The sequence below is a fragment of the Lynx rufus genome, unplaced genomic scaffold, assembly GCF_022079265.1.
Source record: "Lynx rufus isolate CCGP_SWC_20201006 ecotype Redwood Valley unplaced genomic scaffold, mLynRuf1.p SCAF_8, whole genome shotgun sequence".
NCBI lineage: Eukaryota > Metazoa > Chordata > Mammalia > Carnivora > Felidae > Lynx > Lynx rufus.
The window spans coordinates 60690952-60710537 of record NW_025814896.1 but is presented as its reverse complement, the minus strand read 5'-3'; the positions used below and the strand labels follow the sequence as shown (position 1 = coordinate 60710537).

Sequence of the window (19586 nt, the reverse complement as noted above, 5' to 3'; positions counted from 1 at the left end):
AGAATCTGAATCAGCCTCCAGGCTCTGAGCTATTAGCAAAGAGCCCGATGTGGGGCTCAAAACGACAAACCGTGAGATTGTGACCTGAGCCAAAGTCGGACGCTTAACCGACTGAGCCACCCACCTAGGTGCCTCTACACAGTAGGTTTTGAACTGTCCTGTGGTCACCAAACAAAGAGTCCTCATCTTGTTAGAGACAAACACTGAGATACCTATGGAAGAAACAAGACTGTATAGGAAATTCACTTCAAAATCACTGGGAGAAGGGGAGGAAGGATGGTATCAGAGGAGCTGACAGCAACTGTTGAGATCAGGTAATGGGTTCATAATAGTTCTACTATTTCTACTTTTAAATATGTTTAAAATTTTCATAATAAAACTTTTTAAGTTCAGAACAAAAATGGAACAAATACTAACAACAGCAAGGAGGTATGTGCTTACAAAAAAGGCTGAATATTATCCTTCAACTGGGGGGGCAGGGGGTTCAGTATAATTAATCCTAGTTTTTCTTACTGTTATAATTATATTTTTGGAGTACCTGGATTCTCCAAAAAGGATTAAATGAAGGCTGATTTTCTTACTAAAATTAGACAGAGTGAGCCCCCAGGTACTGCTGATGCACCAAAATATACAACGCTAAGACATTTAAAAATGCATACATGACAAAAGGATACTCTACTGCCAGTTCTCTTTCTAAAGAAAAATTAGTTTTTGGATGATCCTTTTCATGTACCTTGTACAAAGCAAGTTCTAGGTTGCATTCCCAAGAAAGGTATTAATAAACTAGATCTGATTTTCTCATAGAAACCATATGTAAAAAGATCACTCTATTCCACAGTTAGGGCCTCATAACCAACTTGTTATAGAAAAGACCACTAACACTGTATTTAACTAATACAGCATTTAAAATACGGATACATCAAAATGTTTATTAAAATAGGTTAAATACAGGAGCGCCTTGGTGGCTCAGTTAGTTAAGCACCCAACTCTTGGTTTTGGCTCAGGTCATGATCTCACGGTTTGAGTTCCCGTCCTACGTCAAGCTCTGTGCTGACAGTGCAGGGCCTGCTTGGGATTCCCCCTTTCTCTCTCTCTCTCTCTCTCTCTGCCCTGCTTGTGCTCTCTTTCTCAAAATAATAAACATTTAAAAAAATAGGTAAATATAATAAAGATTACCAACTACCTAAAAAGGTATTTTATAAACGTGTTGTTTAAAGTACAATTTATAACCCGTTTTCATGGTGAACAATGCATGAATGATAAAGCTAGAATGTGCCTGTAATGGAGGGCAGTCCTCTTGTGACTTGTGGCAACATCACTATACACGCAAACATAATTTCTATGGCAGGCATGAACTAACCCTTAACTTTTTTTTTTTTTTTTTTTTTTTTTTTTTTTAACAATTCCTTATGTGTGGCTTTCAGGGTCAGAAGTCTCAAGGCTTTGGTTGATCTGACAGATAAAATATAGTGTACCATGTGTTAACAAAATGGCACACAAAATTAGGTATTTTCATATTTGTCACAAACTTCACAGGAAGTTTTATATTAGTGGCCCTCATATTTAATAAAAGGGGGTTTTAAATGCTTTCTACCAATTTGGAGAGACTACAATAATCATTTCAGACACAGAAACTACACCTCCCTAAACAAAGAAAATGTCTCATTAAAATCACTTTCTGAATCACTGTACTGACCCTCACCCCTCCAAGACCCTGTCACAACTGTTGCCACAGTGGCAGGTCTTAGCCTTTCCCTTTCCTTCTGTCCGTGCACTGAAGTCAACAGCCTGAAGACCCTGCTAAAGGTCAGGCACACAGGTGCATGTCAGGAGCCAAACCTGAGGGCAGTGACACAGCTGCAATGGCCTTGGGCTGAGGCCCAGCGCTGCAGAGTACCAGATATCCTCTGAATTCAGAGATCTTTATTCATACTCTTCCTTGGTTTTCTTCATTTTCTATTAATTGTAATAACCTGCACCAAAATATCAATTATCCAAACTCTTTTAAATAAGCTTACCTGGTGATATTATCACAGATTCCATGGCCTCCAAATTTTGCAGTTTCTACAGGGGCCCCAGGCTTTCGTATCATGATTTTGAGCATCAGGCGTTTACCCTTCATGCCAGCAGCTTCAAGTCGTCGCTGAATTTCTTCTGAGAGATTCAGAAGAAAAGCTTCTGCTTCTTTTGGCTATGGAGAGACAAACACAGCAGATCCCCCATGTTATTTTCCTACATACCAAAGAATTCTCAAGTATTTTCACTTTCAAAACCAAACATATATACTCTTTATATCCTGCTAAGTGTCTGTTAAAAACAAATATTCTGCAAGCCACGGAAGCAGCAAGAGTGTAAAGTCTTCACTTCAAGCATCAAGAGTCTACGGACTAGTTGGAGAGGGGGACTATGTGAAGAGATAAGAGTAAATGGATAAAACTCGTTAAGAGATCAGTACCTGGGTAAATCTTATTCCATAGTTGATCTCAGCTGAAATAGATTTTCTTTCCTTTTCAGTTCGAACTGGTCTATCATCCAAACCACGGCAGAACCTATAAAGCATCTGACCTGTTTTGGGACCAAATTCTTTTTGGAGTTTTGCCATTGTCATATACTGCAAGTCTCCACAAGTTTTAATTCCCAAAGATGTCAACTTGGATTCCATTGAACGTCCAACTCCTAGAAAAGGAGATATGTATAGTTCTATAATTCTGCACATAAACCATTAAAAACAATTCAGCAATGTTAAAGAACTATTATTCACCCAAAAAACTAGTTTAAAATAATTTCTCTTAAAATTTTTAAGTGACATAATTGAAGCATCTCAAAGATTCAAGAATTTTTTAGCGCAACTGCTAGTAAAGGTATTTCTAGAAACTACTTCTCAATCTGAGTTCTACATATAGGTGAACCTTCTCAAATATGTGTAACTAGGTAAGTTCTCAAAGGAATGCTATCTTTATTACTGAGTAATATTAGGATTTCCTATTCACAGAATCAACTAATGAAGTTACAGACCTATTTAAACAGGTCTACAGTATGACCTATAGTATGACCTAGTGGGACTCCAAGTGTTAGGAATTCTATCATGATTTCTGTGACAGCCAAACCTCTCGACACTTTCAGCCTCACTTGCTATGAATGGAAACTAAAACAAGAACCTTCAACGTAGGTCCAAAACTACAAACATTATTGCTGTCATCCTGGACAAAGTGACCTGGGGATGAAGGTTCCTAAGCAAAAAAGGGGCAGCGGGGACAAGATAGATTTCTTCTGTCAACAAAGACGATCTCCCTGAAAAGGTCTCAGCTCTCCTGCATGCAGCACAGTCCCTGTCTCCTTCTCTTCCAGATGCAAGGTCTGAGCCTCACCTGGAGGATACTGATGAGTTGTCACTCTCAATTTGCCCAAGATCTTAACAAAGGTACACATATCTAAGAGAGATATTTAAGAGTAACCTAGGAAACTAAAATTCTTGTCACGATGGCTCTGCACCATCAAATCAGTAATTTCCACCAATGAGAAAAAGACTGTTTCTGGTCTTCTGTAGGAGCTTGGCGGAGAGCTCAGAGTGAAGTCTGCTATGTTCTGCTCATTACTTGATTATCATTCTTCCAGTGTCTATTCTCTCAATGGTCTTTGGCAGAAGGACAACTGGTCTAGTCCAGGCTCTGCCAGGAGAACTTCTTTGAAGCAGTTACCAGGGTTAGGAGGCTGCCAACTTTACAAGAGATCTATGGCCATGGAGGTGGGAAAAGTTATTCCCTCCTGAAGTTAGATGAAAGGTGTTAAGGGTGCTGCCTCCCATCAGTGCCATTTTAAAGTTCAAGTAAGAACAGAGAACAAGAAAAAATAACAGAGTCAGCTTTAACAACAACAAAATCTACCAGAGGAGTATCATTCACAAAAAGGTGAAATTCTAAGTGAAACCTATCTGAGTATTTTTCATGATGGGGAGGAGAAACTCAAGAAAGACACTAAACTGGCCAAAGTCACACATGACACACTATTCGTGTTCCCTTGGAGAACTGGAGAGTTGTTGATATGTTCTGACTTGCAAAATCAGCAAGAGGCAATAATCCTGGATTAATTCTATGTGTGCTGGGGTGTGGCAGTGGGAAAACCTATTGTTTCTGAACAGTATCTTCAATACAGCAGAACAGATTATTAGCCAGTAGGTACAAAAGAAAAGCTATCATATTAAATATCACCAAATTAACTACAGTCAACCTAATCTAAGTACACTGTCCCTCTAGGGAAAAACAAAAGACCCAGTCTGCTGCAAGCTTACCTAATGAAATGGAATGGCCCTGAAGTTGAACAGGAGAGAGAAGCATGTGGGGGCGGCAGCCCACCTCTAACCCCTACCATACTGCGTGGGGAGGAAAAATTAATCAGCACCAAAACCCTAAGAGGACTGCTAGTTTGACTGCATCATGTATTTGAAAGGAAAGGAGACACCTCTAAGGACAAAGTAATAGGGTCTTGAGGCTCAAACTGAGTGCAGCCACCTAGAAAGGAAAGTGAAAGAAAATATGCTAGCCTAGAACCAAGTGAGAAGAGGAAAAAAAAAAAAAAAAGAGATGTGGAAGCTCCCGGTCCAGCCACTGGGACAAAGACTTGTTATCTGTCCTTGAAGCATAACTATTATTCTAGATTAAAAACAGCCAGTAGTATCTCTTCCCCTGGCATCCAGACTTGGCACTGACAGTGCCATAGAAGAATAAAGTTTTCATCATCTAAATTAACACTGTTTAGGAGAACTTTTTGTGATGATGAAAATGTTATCTGTGCTGTCTAATCCAGTAGGCACTTGCCACATGTGGCTATTAAGCACTGAAATGTGACTAGTGCAGATGAGGAAATGAATTTTATTTGACTATAATTAATTAAATCTTAAGTCTTCCTAGCTTCACTTAGTTACTGGTTCCCGTATCAGAACAGCGCACATCTTTATGTACACCTACATGTTCATGGTGTTTCTCTAAGAATGGCATGAAGAGATGGCAACCGCAGGCTGGGTGCTCAAACCCAGGTGCAGCAGGTCCTTCAGTTAAGGGCGCACACATAAGGTGAAAAGCCTTGCAAAGATCCAAAGAACTCAAAGAAGTGGCTATTGTATTCAAATAGCTGTTGGGGACAATCCTTTCTTTAATTAAATAAAACAGGTCTCATTAGGTAATGTTAGTGTAACATATAATCATTTTTCTGTAGAGTCCCCTAAAACATAAACTTATTGGAAGTATGTTTTCTCTTTCTGAGGTAGCTACAGTAATTGTATATATTGTGCTAGGAAACTGTGTGCCATGTATACATTTATGGGCACAGAGGGCCAAAAAGAGCTTGCAGAGGACAATGGGGGAGGTGTGTTCATTCATCCTGAGTTTCTTCTGGTTATTGGCCAGAGAGCTATCATATTAAATATCATATTTTCCACAAGATGTTAATAGGCACTATCTATTCATCCTCAAATATCTTTGGGAAATGACTGCTTCCTAACAAAAATATGGTTACTGCAACAATTCTCAACTTTTACTATGTGTGTCTCCACCAGGGATGGTACCCACACACATGTGAAATCTTTTTTTAAAGGAACAGCCTGTATTCTGTGGAGCACACTTTGGAAAAAAGATGATTATAACGCCATCTTCAAGACAGGCATAACAACAGCAAAGTGACATTTTGCATACCTGAAATGTTCTAAATTTATCTGATTAAGAATTTGGGAATTTGCTAAAAGTTGATAGACACATGGAAATCACATGAAGAATTTTGGGCGGATACAACCTGGTTTTGAAGACAGGAGACCACATGGGAAGATGGCTTGCCAGAGGGAGCCAATCTTGCCACCCCTCACTATATTTCAGACATCCCCTAGGAAATTCAATGCTGTGCGTAAGAATTCAACCAGGACATGGAACTTCAAAAACTTGCCCTTCAAGAAATAAAGTCCCTCTGGCCAGGAAACAAAAGAAAGTGAGAGGGAAGATTGCCAGTTTCAGGAACTAAAAACTCTATTTCTTGTAAAAATAAACAAACAAAAGAAAACAAAAAACCCCAAACAAACAAAACTAACAAAAATGATTCAGTTTAAAGAAGATGGTGTGACAGACTGAACTGTGTCTCCTTCTAACACTCAATACCTCAGAATGTGACTATAATTAGAGACAGGAACTTGAAAGAGGTAATTGCAGTAGTAAGGTCATATACAAGTGGGTCCTAATCCAGCATGACTGGTGTCCCTGTAACAAAAGGTTAGGACACAGACGCATAAAGAAAAAAGACCATGTGACAACACAGGGAGAAGATGGTCAGTCTACAAGCCAAGGAGAGAGGCCTCAGAAGAAACCACCCTGCTGACAACTCAATCTTGGACTTCTAGCCCCCAGAATCCTGAGAAAATAAGTTTCTGTTACTTAAGCCATGCAGTCTGTGGTATCTTGTTATGGTAGCCTTAGCAAACTAATAGAGATGGCTAATAAAAAAAAGCTTAAACTCCCATTTTTTTTTTTCCCTAAGTAGGCTTCAAATCCAGCATGGAGCCTAACAAAGGGCTTGAACTTATGACCCTGAGATCAAGACCTGAGCTGAGATCAAGAGTCTGACACTTCCCCTAGAGACATTTCTTAGAAAGAGGTATCTATCTACTGGGGCGCCTGGGTGGCTCCGTCGGTTAAGCATCTGACCCTTGATTTCAGCTCAGATCATGATCTTACAGTTCATGGTTTTGAGCCCCACCGGAATTGTCCTACACACAAAAAAAATTAGATCTATTCCAGGCCTCAAAAGGGCAACTGTTTTTCAGTTATAATTATATTTGATGATTTGTCTATGGAAAGATTTTTACATGCTAGGATTGTTAGCCACACAGCAACCACACAAAAATATAAAATAACTAAACATCCTGGCCCTTAGCAGAGAAAGGTGGAGATGGACATTTTACCTCAACCTCTGAGTTAACAAAACATAACACTTCATCTTTAGGCTTTACTCTTCCTAATATGATTCGTACATTTTCTACTTTTCTTACTAAACTCAGAAACCTGTCACAAGTGCAGCAGTATAATTTTATAAATAGGGGTATCGATTCTCAAACTTTGTAATTGGCCTAGAAGTACACAATTTCAATTATGATTTATTTAAGGGGCGAAACGTCAATTTCATCATATTTAAAATGACTTCTTAGCATCCCCTGATCTTGTCACTTGAGAAATACTTAAACTAAAAGATGTGAGAAACAGAAGTAAAAGGTAACATGCAGGTCCTGGTAAGGAATTACTCATTGCAGAATTTCAAATTCTAGTTTTCATGGCACTCAATCATGGATAAAAAAATATATAATCATGTTTTGGAAAAGAATTATGTTCCAAAACTATGAAAAGCACTAATAAATGTTTACAATAAATGGAAGTTAAAAAGCACAGATCTGTATTTACCTGGTAGATTACTAACTAGCTGACCTCTGATAAAATCATCTACTTCTTCTGGTTTTAGGTGGTACTGCCCATCTGGTTTTGCTTTTCTAGTTGCCATTCTAGCAAGAAGAATATTAGAACCTATAAAGTTAAAAAAAAATGTTCAAGAAATATTCATAATTATTTTTAAATTTCTTAAAAAAAGACATCTACAGACAAATTACCTATCCAATTTCTCTCAAAAACAATGAAAAACAATTTTCAATTCTGATCATTTCAAACACAGTACAAAACTGGCAGAATTTTGTTAAGTATGACAGATTATAATCCACATGGTTATTGGATAGGGGTTTCCCTTTGTTCCCAACTGAGTGTCATTTCAACACCTCCTATCCCTGGTAAAGGAACAGAAAAAATAGTCCTAATCTTATGATTGGAAGTTTACAGGCACTGAAGGCAATGATCAGAAATCAGATCATCCCACCAACCAATGCATCCAGGCTAGGCAGGGAAATAAAGCCAAAGGAGTGCTATTGGAAGGGGGGTTATGGGGGCAGGGAGAGGCGGGGGAAGGGAACCCAAGGAACCCGAAGTCTCACTATATAATCAGAACATGTGCAGGATAGGGGCACTTGTACCCCAATGTTTATAGCAGCACTTTCAACAATAGCCAAATTATGGAAAGAGCCTAAATGCCCATCAACTGACAAATGGATAAAGAAGATGTGGTTTATATATACAATGGAATACTACTTGGCAATGAGAAAGAATAAAATATGGCCATTTGTAGCAACATGGATGGAACTGGAGAGTGTTATGCTAAGTGAAATAAGTAAGGCAGAGAAAGACAGATACCACATGTTTTAAGTCATATGTGGATCCTAAGAAACTTAACAAAGAACCATGGGGGAGGAGAAGGGGAAAAAACAAAAAGTTACAGAGAGGGAGGGAGGCAAACCATAAGAGACTCTAAAATACTGAGAACAAACTGAGGGTTGGTGCGGGTGGGGGAGAAGGGAAAGTGGGTGATGGACATTGAAGAGGGCACCTGTTGGGATGAGCACTGGGTGTTGTATGGAAACCAATTTGACAACAAACTATATTTAATTAAAAAAAAAAAACCATGTGCAGGAGAAATTGAGGGTATGAGCATCTTGAAAACAAAGACAGATAGTGACAGTGAGGTCCCAGGTGTGGTATGGACATGGAGAAGTAATGCAGAGCAGAGGAAAAGGCTACCAGGGACAGAGATGGTATCAGGGGTCTGTGAGAGGAGGGTGTCAGGTAGATTGCTATGTAAATAATAAAATCTCCAGAATTTATGGAAGACTTATAAAAAGGATATGCCTCAGTCTTACAGAAGACTTATATAACAACTATGGGTTTTCCTAGGGTAGATATGTAGATATTCATTAAGAGAAAAAGTTCTGCAAAGTCATACTAAAACGATAAAAGTGGTGAGTTGTGGAGAGGGGGCTGAGGAATGGAAGTATCATGTGGGATTTTTGTTTTAATTATGTGCTTAAACTTAAAAGAATGTACTGTACTCACATTGTCACACCTGTAAATTAGAAAGAAGTACAAGTTAAAACAAACAAAACCCATGCCAGATACTGGAATACAGAAAATAAGCCCTAAATGAATATTGAGAAGGATCTGTGGGCCAAACATGGGAGGATAAAGGTAGGCCAGCTAGTAACAGGAAGAATGCTATGAATGTATTAATCATGTTTTTTATTTTCTGTATCTTATGATACCGTGTTCTGACACCTTTAAAATCTTGCTGGCTGGGGAGAGGGCTAGCTGGTTCCTAAGGACAGCAAACAGCTGTCATATCAACACCTATCAACATCTCTCATATGCAACCCAGCCACCCCCAACCATCTCATCAAGCTCATACACAAAAACAGTGTTTTCCTCCCCTAAATCATCCCAGGGCCAAGGTACCAGGGGACTAGAGATCTCCGCATATAGCCCTAAAACCACAGGATTATCCACAGTAGCCAATTCAAGGCTGTTTGCTCTGCTCTGTCCAGCTTTTCCCACAGAAACCCCAATATAGGCTCTGGCCTACGATTTCCTCTCACCCTGCTTCTGCCTCCTGACCAAAACTGGGGGCTTCTCCATGTGGCCCTGTGTGGTGTGGCATGCGCCCTCCTCCTCTCAGGAAGTGTTAAAAAAGAGTATGTGTTTTTTAACACACATGTAAGAAAGAAAGTGTTTTTTAAAGAGCATGTTTACAAATATTGAATTCAATTCTCCCCATTTTTTGAAAAACTAAAATATTCCAACTTGTTTATCTGAAAGATATCATTATCAATCACTGACAATCAATCACAATTTCTAACACTTTTATCTCACGTATTACACAAATATGAGTGATACTAAGAACAGTTTTAGAAGTCAGGGGCCTATGTGGTATGATAAAAAAAAAAAAGAACAAAACACCAAAATCTAAAAAAAAAAAAAAATCACTCTTAAATATTAAACGATATTCAGTGATCACAAAACAATACTTTGAGTAAAATGAATCATATGAGATAAGCTGTACACTAACCAATTCCAACAGAGGCAGCACATTTGGTCTGGTCTTTGATTTCCATGCGGACAGCATTTGCAAATTCATCAGGAGTAAGTCTGGTCTCTGCAAGGATCTCAGTGATGTCTACCAGTGCTTCATCACAACTCACAGCTTCGATGTTATGTGTGTAGCTATCAACAAAAGAGCAAAGGCAGTGAACCAGGCGCAGCCTGCCATCTAGTAGACACTAATGTTGCACCAAGTCCAGCCTTCCTATGGCATCTTTCTTCACATTTCCTAATAAGACTTAAAATGCTAAACAGTATTAGCATTTTAATTAAACTGACCCAAGTACCACTATTTAGTCACCTAACTTTTAACTGTAAAACGAATTAGTATTTTCTCATTTCCTATAACTACCAAAAATACAACAGAAATTATTATTCCAGTTTCTCAATACTGTAAAACTCTGAACATCTAAAAATTAGTGGGTGAATTAGAACTGTCAGAACATCTAAAATATTTTCAAACATGGTTTATCAGAATCCCAAACGGACAGAAAAATTACACAAATCAAATTAAGTAACTGATGATTTCCTCAACAAAAACACCATAATTAAATACTTTTCATTGTAGCAGACCTGGGATAGGGATATAGGATAGGATATAAAGGATATAAAGGTCAATCACCCCAAATACCTGTCTAAAAGAACACAGATGACATTCCTGAATGTAGAAATACTTTGGGTTTTGGTTATTATCTACACAAAGGCCTTGTTTTAATTAGCTATAGAAGAGGAAAAGAAAAGCAGAGTTGTCATGTGGCTCCAAAGCTAATCAAATATGTGGACCACAAATGTAAGGCAACTGGAAAGGCCTCGAGGTCAAAAATGTGTCTTTAATAATCTACATGATAAGGTATACTATGCCTCATCTCACCCACATCTTACTGCAGGTTACAAATCAGGTTAATGAATACTGAATATCTGTATTCATTTAAGAAATGAGTGTTTTGTTTACACTTAAATAAAGGTAAGAGCAGAAGGGTGCACCTGATCTGAAGAATTTTGCTTCAGAGTGAAAGCTAACTTGAAACATGGAGAATATGAAGCCGAGGCAGGATTTCCAAAGAGTGAAAGGAGAACACCACTGAATTTTTTCCCATAGCAAAGCCACATGTCACTGACAATGTTTGCACAAACTAAAATTATCTCAGGACTAGTATGTGTCACGGCTCTCTCTCAAATCCTCCTGATGTGAGATTCAGGCTGACAGTTGCTTGAATGCCTTGATACTCAAAACACAGTTGTACCACTACCCAGCTCAGTCATCCATTCTCAGCCCTTATTTGGATGCTTCTATTGACCCCAGCTCTGGAACAGGATTTAAAAACTTGGTAACACCAACATTCCCATATGTGGGATCTTAAGGACAGCTGTGATTATAAATGGCTTATCATTCAGCACTCAGACCCACAAACTAATGCCAGAAACCATCATCTGTTCCTTTTATTTTCTCTCTCTTGATCAGAGATTGAATCTCATTCCTCTCTGTAGGACCAGCACCATCAACAACTGTCTGCATTTAATAGATAATAAATAGATATTCAAAATAATGCGTAACAAAGGAGAGGAAGAGGTGAAGACAGAGGTACAAGAAGGATCTCTTAGAACATTAATATACTCCAAAGGTCAACAGACCTTGGCCTACTGTCCAGATAGTTTTGGTAAATCAATAATACAGCCATGCCCATTCACTAATACTTCTGTCTGTGGCTGCTTTCGCAGCCACAGGAGCTGGGACAGACCTTTTCTAGCCCTTTATAGAAAAAAATATGCTGACTGCTGCTTCAGACCATACATGGCCTGCAATATATTTATTTTAAATTTTGAGTTTTGAATTAATATTAAATATACCTACACCACAACTAAAAATTAACCTCCTTTTCTCAAGCCAACTAATCAACCACCCTGAAACTATACTAAAAACTTAAAAACTAACTTTTGGCATACCTAATGATTTTAGAAGATAAATGGTTTTAGAGTCTCCACTTGTTAACCCATTTATCTAATCATAAACGAAACTATAATTCAAACACAATAAAAGAAAAAAACCAGGTTAAAAAATGCCAATCTTTCATCTGTCTGGGTTAATGATTTTAGAAGATAAATGGTTTTAGAGTCTCCACTTGTTAACCCATTTATCTAATCATAAACGAAACGATAATTAGGTTAAAAAATGCCAATCTTTCATCTGTCTGGGTTCCAAGGGAAGAAAACGAGAGCCACTTAACTAAAGTTATGCAGGCAGAGAACCCGTTTATACCTATATCAGGAAGCACCTGAACAGTTTGAGCAGTGCAAACATGTCCCTTAAGATTGAGCTACTGATTATTGGAATTGCTGAGGAATGGGACACTGAAAGAGGTTAAGAGTCTAGCAAATATGACCCTGCCAACCCTAAAGAAAGCTGGATTCTCTTCATTATTAAATATAAGAAGTAAAAGAACAGACATGAAAGTGACTGTGGTATATGCTGTACCTTGCCAATGTTTCATACATTGTTCGTGCAACTTCCTTATATGCATGAAAATCATATGGAACAGCTTGAAGATTAGGACAAAGTTGTTTAGCTTGCCCAAAAAACATTCCATTCTTAATGCCAACTTGTCTAGAGAAAGAATAAAACACAATGAATGTTATACTAGGAATAACTTTCAAATGCAAAATCAAATATCAAATGTTGACAGTATGTCCCCATGCCAATAATATATACTTTTCGTTTAACTCAATTCTCATTAGGGATAAACAACAAGCATTAAGAAAACTTCAAGTTTGTTTCCCCCCCAAAGGAAAAATGCACAATTGACTGATTAGCGTAAATGACATGTGTAAATGTGCCAAAATATGTTATTAAAAGACCAGGTTTGGCTCTTGTCTGTATCTGAAGATTTCTCCTAAGACTCTGACCTCTGGCCCCTTTGCAGAGATGCCAGCATGCCATATGCTGGTGATATCACAACCACCACAGAGCAGGAATGTGCTGTCAAAAAGAGGTTTTCTTCCCCTAACACATGGCACGGTTTGGCCAGGGTTCATCCCCCAAAGACAAAGAATATAAACGAAAGAACTACACAAAACAGTGCTATGTGACAAACAGACAAAATGTACTCATCCTATTACCACCCAATTCCCAATTGACCAATTCCATGCTCCTGAAGTGGCTCCACAGTGGTTGAGATGCCAACAGCATTGTATATGGTAGGACATCACTCTGGGCAGGAGCCAGGGTTCCAGAACTTTGAGGGACCTAATTGAAAATGGTAAATTTTAAATCTTTTGCGTGTCTCAATGCCCCACATTACCTTTGATATTTGGAGCATTCAGCACAAAACTGTAATTATGGAATTATATATAATTAGTAAAATTCCATTTTACCACTCTGTAATGAAACCAAGAAAAAATACTAAAATAAAAACACAAGCAAAATAATAAGCACTGTTTCACCAGATTACATACTCCTGTGTAAATACATCAGTTATTCTATACATTTTTCAATAAATATTTACTAAGTGCTTACTCAGCATGGTAGTGTGCCCTGTTTTGAGAAACAATATACAAATACTATGCTTCAGTTACTCAGAAATCTCTGGCACCCTCCCCATCTCACACCACCGAAAGCCAAGAAGGAAAAGAATCCTCCAAGCTACTCAGAAGTAAATGCAAAATCATATGCATTTCTGATGGACACAAAAACAGTAATAAATTACTGACTTCAAAGCTCCTAGTAGACGAGAAGTATCTAATAGGAAGGAAAAATGACAGTAAAAGAAGTGCTGACTGACAAACAGTATGGCAACGAAAATTTTTTCATTCATTCAACAAAAATTTATGTCTGAGGTATTTTGCGAGGTGGTAGGTAAAACATGGTAAACAAAACAGACCCCATGATGTTCACAAGGATTACCCTCCCTACACTCACCCACCAAATAATAGATCATAGTCAATGGATCTTGTTTAGTAAAGCAAGGATGTGTGTGTGTGTGTGTGTGTGTGTGTGTGTGTGTAAAAGTTTTGAAGTCTATATACAAACACATACAGTTTAAGACATTTTCAATAATGCTACATGTGTAGGTTCAGCATGCAAAAGCTAAGCTTACAAATTAAAGGTAATTATTCATTATTGAAAGAATGTGTTACATAACTGCTATATACTGTATTCTTATATTTACAATTGTATTTTCCTATTTTTTCACTTATTCAAAAATTTTCAGGGATATGTTACTTATTAGCAAAACAAAAGACATCTATTTATGTACTTGTGCACATACACATCTTGGAGAGAAATGTTTAGGAGCCACTAAACACTAGGGAAGTTACAAACAAAAAAGGAAAACCTAAGGGAACCTAAGAGGGTTCCCATAACTAAGGGAAGGAAGCAAAATTCTCTTGAGTTGGTAGTTGGGAAAGTGGATTTGTTTCATATAAAATAAATGAGTAAAGGCAAATACAAAACATTATAGTGACCCTTCACTACAAGTGGTTTATCTATTCCTGTCAACTAGATCCCACAGAGAATAAACTACCAATACTTTATCAGTGTGTGCCACAAAAATTGTTTATTTGCAGGTTTACACTGCACATGTATGTCACTGCCCATTCAATATGCTAATAGGTATCCACATCACTATAAGAACAGTAAAGCGTCCTTACAAAGTGCATGAAAACAGAGATTTAAAAATGATTGATCTTAAAAAATATGTGATTCTCGGATATTCATAGATCACTTCCTATTCATCCATATATCTACCTTCTCACTTATGTATAATGCTCTTTCTGTTAAGTATGAGTAAAACTACTAACAGTAATGTATATTCTAGCCTTCGTATATACATTCTACCTTTCCATAATTTCTACCCTCATGTGTACATACCATCCTTTCCTGACCTCATTATTAGTCTGTGTCTTTTGGAAACTCAACAATGGATAAAACTGGGAGGCCCATCCCTATATCCAGTCCCTACTCCAACCCTAAAAACATTTCTCTGATGCAAATGTGAGAAATTTTTAACAAATCTTCTCACCTAAGGAAAATATAATTATTGGACAAGAAAAGGGTATCCAAGAATTGTTTTCTAGAGACTTTCTATCAACAGCTTTCTACAAAAGGAAAATCACAATAAGAGATAAAACCCCACTCTTATGGGTTCTTCTTCCCCCAACTTATACTCAAATTCATTTTCATCACTTACGTTTCTCCTTAAACAATTACCACCTCACTGGCTTGCTGCATAGTATTTGGACCATATTATCGTAACACCAATTATTCTGTAATACATTCAGCTTGACAATCACTATCTTTGATGCAATACAACTGCAACATCCAAACACCAAAAGAAGCCTAGAGCTCCTAGAGCTCCTCCTAAAGCTGTGGCTACTTGTGTCCAAAGCCATCAGGAACAGGAAACACTTTTACCCCCGAGGCAGCCTTGCTACCCTATGACCAGCACTCAGCCTGGGGTGCTGAATGAGAAGAGACACCCTTCAGAAGCAATAGAGAGGGTGGGGCTTTCACTTCAGCCTTGAGCAAAACTCAAACAGAGCTTCCCCATGCCCTCCACATGTGAACACAACTGTCCAGACACCAGAGGCACAAGTCATCATTCAACAACTCAGTGGGGAAAAAAGCCAGACTTACTGAGCACAACACAAAATCAGCTCTAAACTGCCTGGCTTAATAAAAATATAACAATCCAGAATGCATTTGTATCTGACTTATCATTTTTATTAAAGTAAATTTTCAACTCTTGGGCTGCATTATCAACAATGAAAAGGTTAAAACGTAATTCTGTCAATTAGAAAGGCAAAGTCAGTCTAGGAGTAAAAGTTTCACAGGTCATAATTGGGAAGTAATTTAAAATATTTTATAATTACGTATGTTTGATTTCAAAGTTTTCTTAAGTATTCTTTTTATAAAATAACTGGCAAGATTTTAAACTATTTCAGTTAGATGATGTTGAAATATCTTTTGTTCCTATTAGACTTGCTTGAACAACCCCAACTTTTAATTAGGACTGAAAAATGTTACATATATCAAATCATTATGCTATACACCTGCAACTAATATAACGTTACATGCCAATTATATCTCAATAAAAAAGAAAAGTATGAATGACAAAGGCATAAGTAAAAAAGACTGAAAAATATAACTGATGTAGGACTCTGTTTTTATAATTGTTAAATACTTTAATGCTTGCCAACAATATGTAAATGTTATAAACGTAGAAAGTGTCAGTTATCAGGAAAGAAAAAAAAAAGGCAGCTCTTTCAAATTAATCATTATTACTCCTTCTAGTTTTAAATGATTTAAGTGTGAGGAACACATACATAATGTCTGTTTCTTCCTGTACTAACAGAGCCCATTGTAATGAGAGTTTAAGGTTACTGTAAGATAAAAACCTACACACAAAGTTGGTACTAACAAGTTGACAACAGTCTGAAATTTTAAGTGAGGAGATTATTGGGTATGCCAATATGCAATTATTTACTTGTAATTTAATAGACAATCAAGTTTTAACAAAAAATTTTAAGAAAATATTATGTATTACGAGTTTTAAATTGCAAGGGATTTTTCTTAGCTATAAAAAGGAGTGATCAGAATAGATGAATAGTAAAAAATATCTAATTCTTTAATTCTATCCTTCAAAAGACAATGGTCTGAGAGTGACAACGCCCAATTTCTTTTGGTTTCCACTGTAGGACCTACCGATTCATCAGGAAAGTAAGGTATTTATTTAAAGTTATCTAGCATTTGTGAAAGGAAAAAAGGAACTGAAGGGACTAAGCCTTGAAATATTTCTTTCCATAACATGTAATACAGGGATGACTGGCACGTCTGAATCCACTTCAAAAGAGTCTGTAAAAATGATTACCTATCCGTAAGTATTACAATAGACTTAATTTCCACATACCTGGCTTCGTAACTACAAGAGGCAATTTCAGCCTTTGACAAAACAGAATCAATCCCATTTGCTTGTGCAGAATCTTGATTCTCCCACATTGATGAATCTGGTATCTTTGCTTTAAAAATAATAAAATTTAATGATTATACATTGGAAACTCATTTTCCTTAACTTTCATTCAAGAAATGTATTTTCCATTCCTTTCATATATAAATGCATAGTAAATTCCAAATAGTTATATCCACTGGTATTGGTCTCCTTACTTAATAAAAGAAAACTTATAGCTCTAAAATGGTTTGCTTCCATTTATACTTCATCAGCGGTCAGACAAAAATGTGTAATAAATTGAAAGTGTTCACTTTAGTAAAGATTTTGAGTTTTTTAGTTTTTTTTCTTTTTTACACAATATATCAAAAGATAAATATAAAACATTCTTCAACAGTCTCTTGAGATGAAAAGGATGAAAAGTTATCAGGAAGATGAATCCCTCTTTTAGCCTTGAAAGGATTATACAGCTCTCTGTAATGGGAAACTTAAGTTAATGGAAAATACACATTTCTCTGAATGTTCTTTGCTATTTCCTAAATAAACTACCTCCAAAGCTTAAATCTACTGAACAACATGCTCAACAAACACCAATTTCCTGTAAGTCATTCGATCCAATTCAGTAGGTCGCATACCAGAAAGAGGTTTCATCCTAAATTTAAGGTTTTTCTTTTGAACGCACATCGGGTAAAAGAGCTTCACAACACTGCCCACCTTTCAGTAAGTTCTACTCAATGGCTTAACAATGCATGTTCAATTAAAAACATTCAGGTGTGATCAGAATACCAATTGCTTTACACAATACAACTCTAGCCTAAACAGTACCACTCACTAGTATCTTTTAATATCCAAACCCAATTTACAGCTTCACACAAGATTATAAAAGCACCTATCAGGAGAGTACTGACTGCACGCCATTTTACCTCCTTTAGCACCTTTAGCTTCACTAGCAATTGAGAAAGATTAAAACACAACTTCAGTTCTTGGTCCCTTGGGATATTAAGTTCCAAGACTATGTTTTAAAAACATATATTCTTGAAACACAATCTCAGCCATAGTTCTAGTATTATGAACAAAAATACCAGTAGTTAGTAAAACAAGCCAAGATATACCACTTCAATTAATTCTAGACAAACCTATTTTGAGTACAATATATAACTAGCAAACCCAGGATTTCTCTTCTGCATATTTCAGAGACACAATGTTCCATGAAAAATCAGCCAAGTTAAAGCACCCCCAGGAACACATGGCAAAGTATCTGGCTTTATGGGCCAAAATAAGTCTTCCTGATTTGACTCCAGAAACTGTCAACATCTTTTACCCAACTATGCAACCCACGTAAGTATTTCTGGATTCCGGCACCCAAACACACAAAGCATAAACCCAAATCAAACTGAAAGGACTGGTATCTTAATGGGCTCAAATCCCACTTGCCTCAAAAATTAAAACAGCAGAGTATAAAATTTAAGCTATGATTTCTGATATATTATGATACACATATGCTATACTATGATACATTAAAAACAGAGTGCAGAGCAGACTTCCCCATTTTTCTGAAGCATCTTAGAAGGCTAAATATTATCAGCTTTCTTAGTCCATTATTCTAAGCTGAAAATCTTTAGGAAATTTCAGGATTGTCAGTATCATAGTTCAAGAGAGGCTGCTACTGAACCAACAACAACAACAAAGAGAGCTGAAGCTTGAAGAGCCACAACCAGCTGCCTTTCACAAGTATAACCATGATTATGTATGCCTTGAAAGTTGGGGAGTTAGGTGACTTCTATTTGAAAGTCTAGTTAAATAATCTATGATACTTGTCTGGAAAATCACAGGAAAGTCATGCTGGAGGTGAGAACAGTGTCTGCTCCCTGTGCTCCCAATGCCCTGCCTGAGAGGCAGCACCTCGGGTTTCTCTTCACTGGGCTGGCTGACCTTTTCCACAGTGCAGCAGAGTGCAGGGATCCCTCCACGAGCGCAGTGAGTTGCTTCAAGGGAGATTCAGGGAAATTCAGGGACACACTGTCCTCACTGGAGGGCAAAGTAGAGAACTGCTCATCAAAACTTGACAAACTAGACGGGCACATGGAGAATGTGGAGGAACGGTTGGAGAAATCAGAGGCCGGGACCCAAGTCTGTGAAAAAGAAATCGCTGAGAATAAATCTATGACTAAAACGATTTTAAAAACTGTTGTTCTTTAGAATGAACACTGAAGTTGTTGAAGGGGTAAGAAAACATCTGCATCCTGGAATCCAGGAAAGGGTAAAAGGCCCCAACCACAAAATCTTGAGTATAAATGGATTCCAAATAATGAGGTCCCCTCAATGAGAAGCGTCACTGCTGAGTACTGTTCAGGAAGCAGCTTCCAAAGGAAGTCATGGATGGAAAGCCCTTGGTTATGCTGGTGTATTTAGACAAAGAGTTTTTTAATATGACGAATAAGAAACTAAAGTTTCTACCTATAAAAGGCTAAAGATGCTATTTGTTCTAATACTTTGCCTAGACGTACAAGGTGAAAAATCATAACTGATTTTTTTGTTTTAAAAGCTAGTGTGCAGAAGCCAAAGATTCTAATTCCTAAATTGATCCTCGATATTTTAAAATTTGATGTCATGTCTTATAAGGACACAGAGAAAGAAAGATCAGGGA

General features: G+C 37.4%; 1 protein-coding gene across 13 annotated transcripts in view; it reads right to left on the bottom strand.

Moving 5' to 3' along the window:
• The window catches only part of REV1 (REV1 DNA directed polymerase), a 92410-nt gene that overhangs the window by 10454 nt on the left and 62370 nt on the right, over nt 1-19586 (bottom strand). For 10 of the 13 annotated variants that reach the window (XM_047069879.1, XM_047069881.1, XM_047069878.1 and 7 more), the window contains 6 exons: nt 16904-17012; nt 12475-12603; nt 9970-10124; nt 7434-7553; nt 2456-2676; nt 2019-2191 (listed from right to left, as the gene is read on the bottom strand). In XM_047069879.1, coding sequence (XP_046925835.1) covers nt 2019-2191; nt 2456-2676; nt 7434-7553; nt 9970-10124; nt 12475-12603; nt 16904-17012 — 907 coding nt within the window. Of the gene's footprint in view, nt 1-2018; nt 2192-2455; nt 2677-7433; nt 7554-9969; nt 10125-12474; nt 12604-13115; nt 13206-16903; nt 17013-18871; nt 19047-19586 lie in introns of those variants that run through there. The other 3 variants (XM_047069889.1, XM_047069890.1, XM_047069886.1) reach the window with 3 other exon arrangements.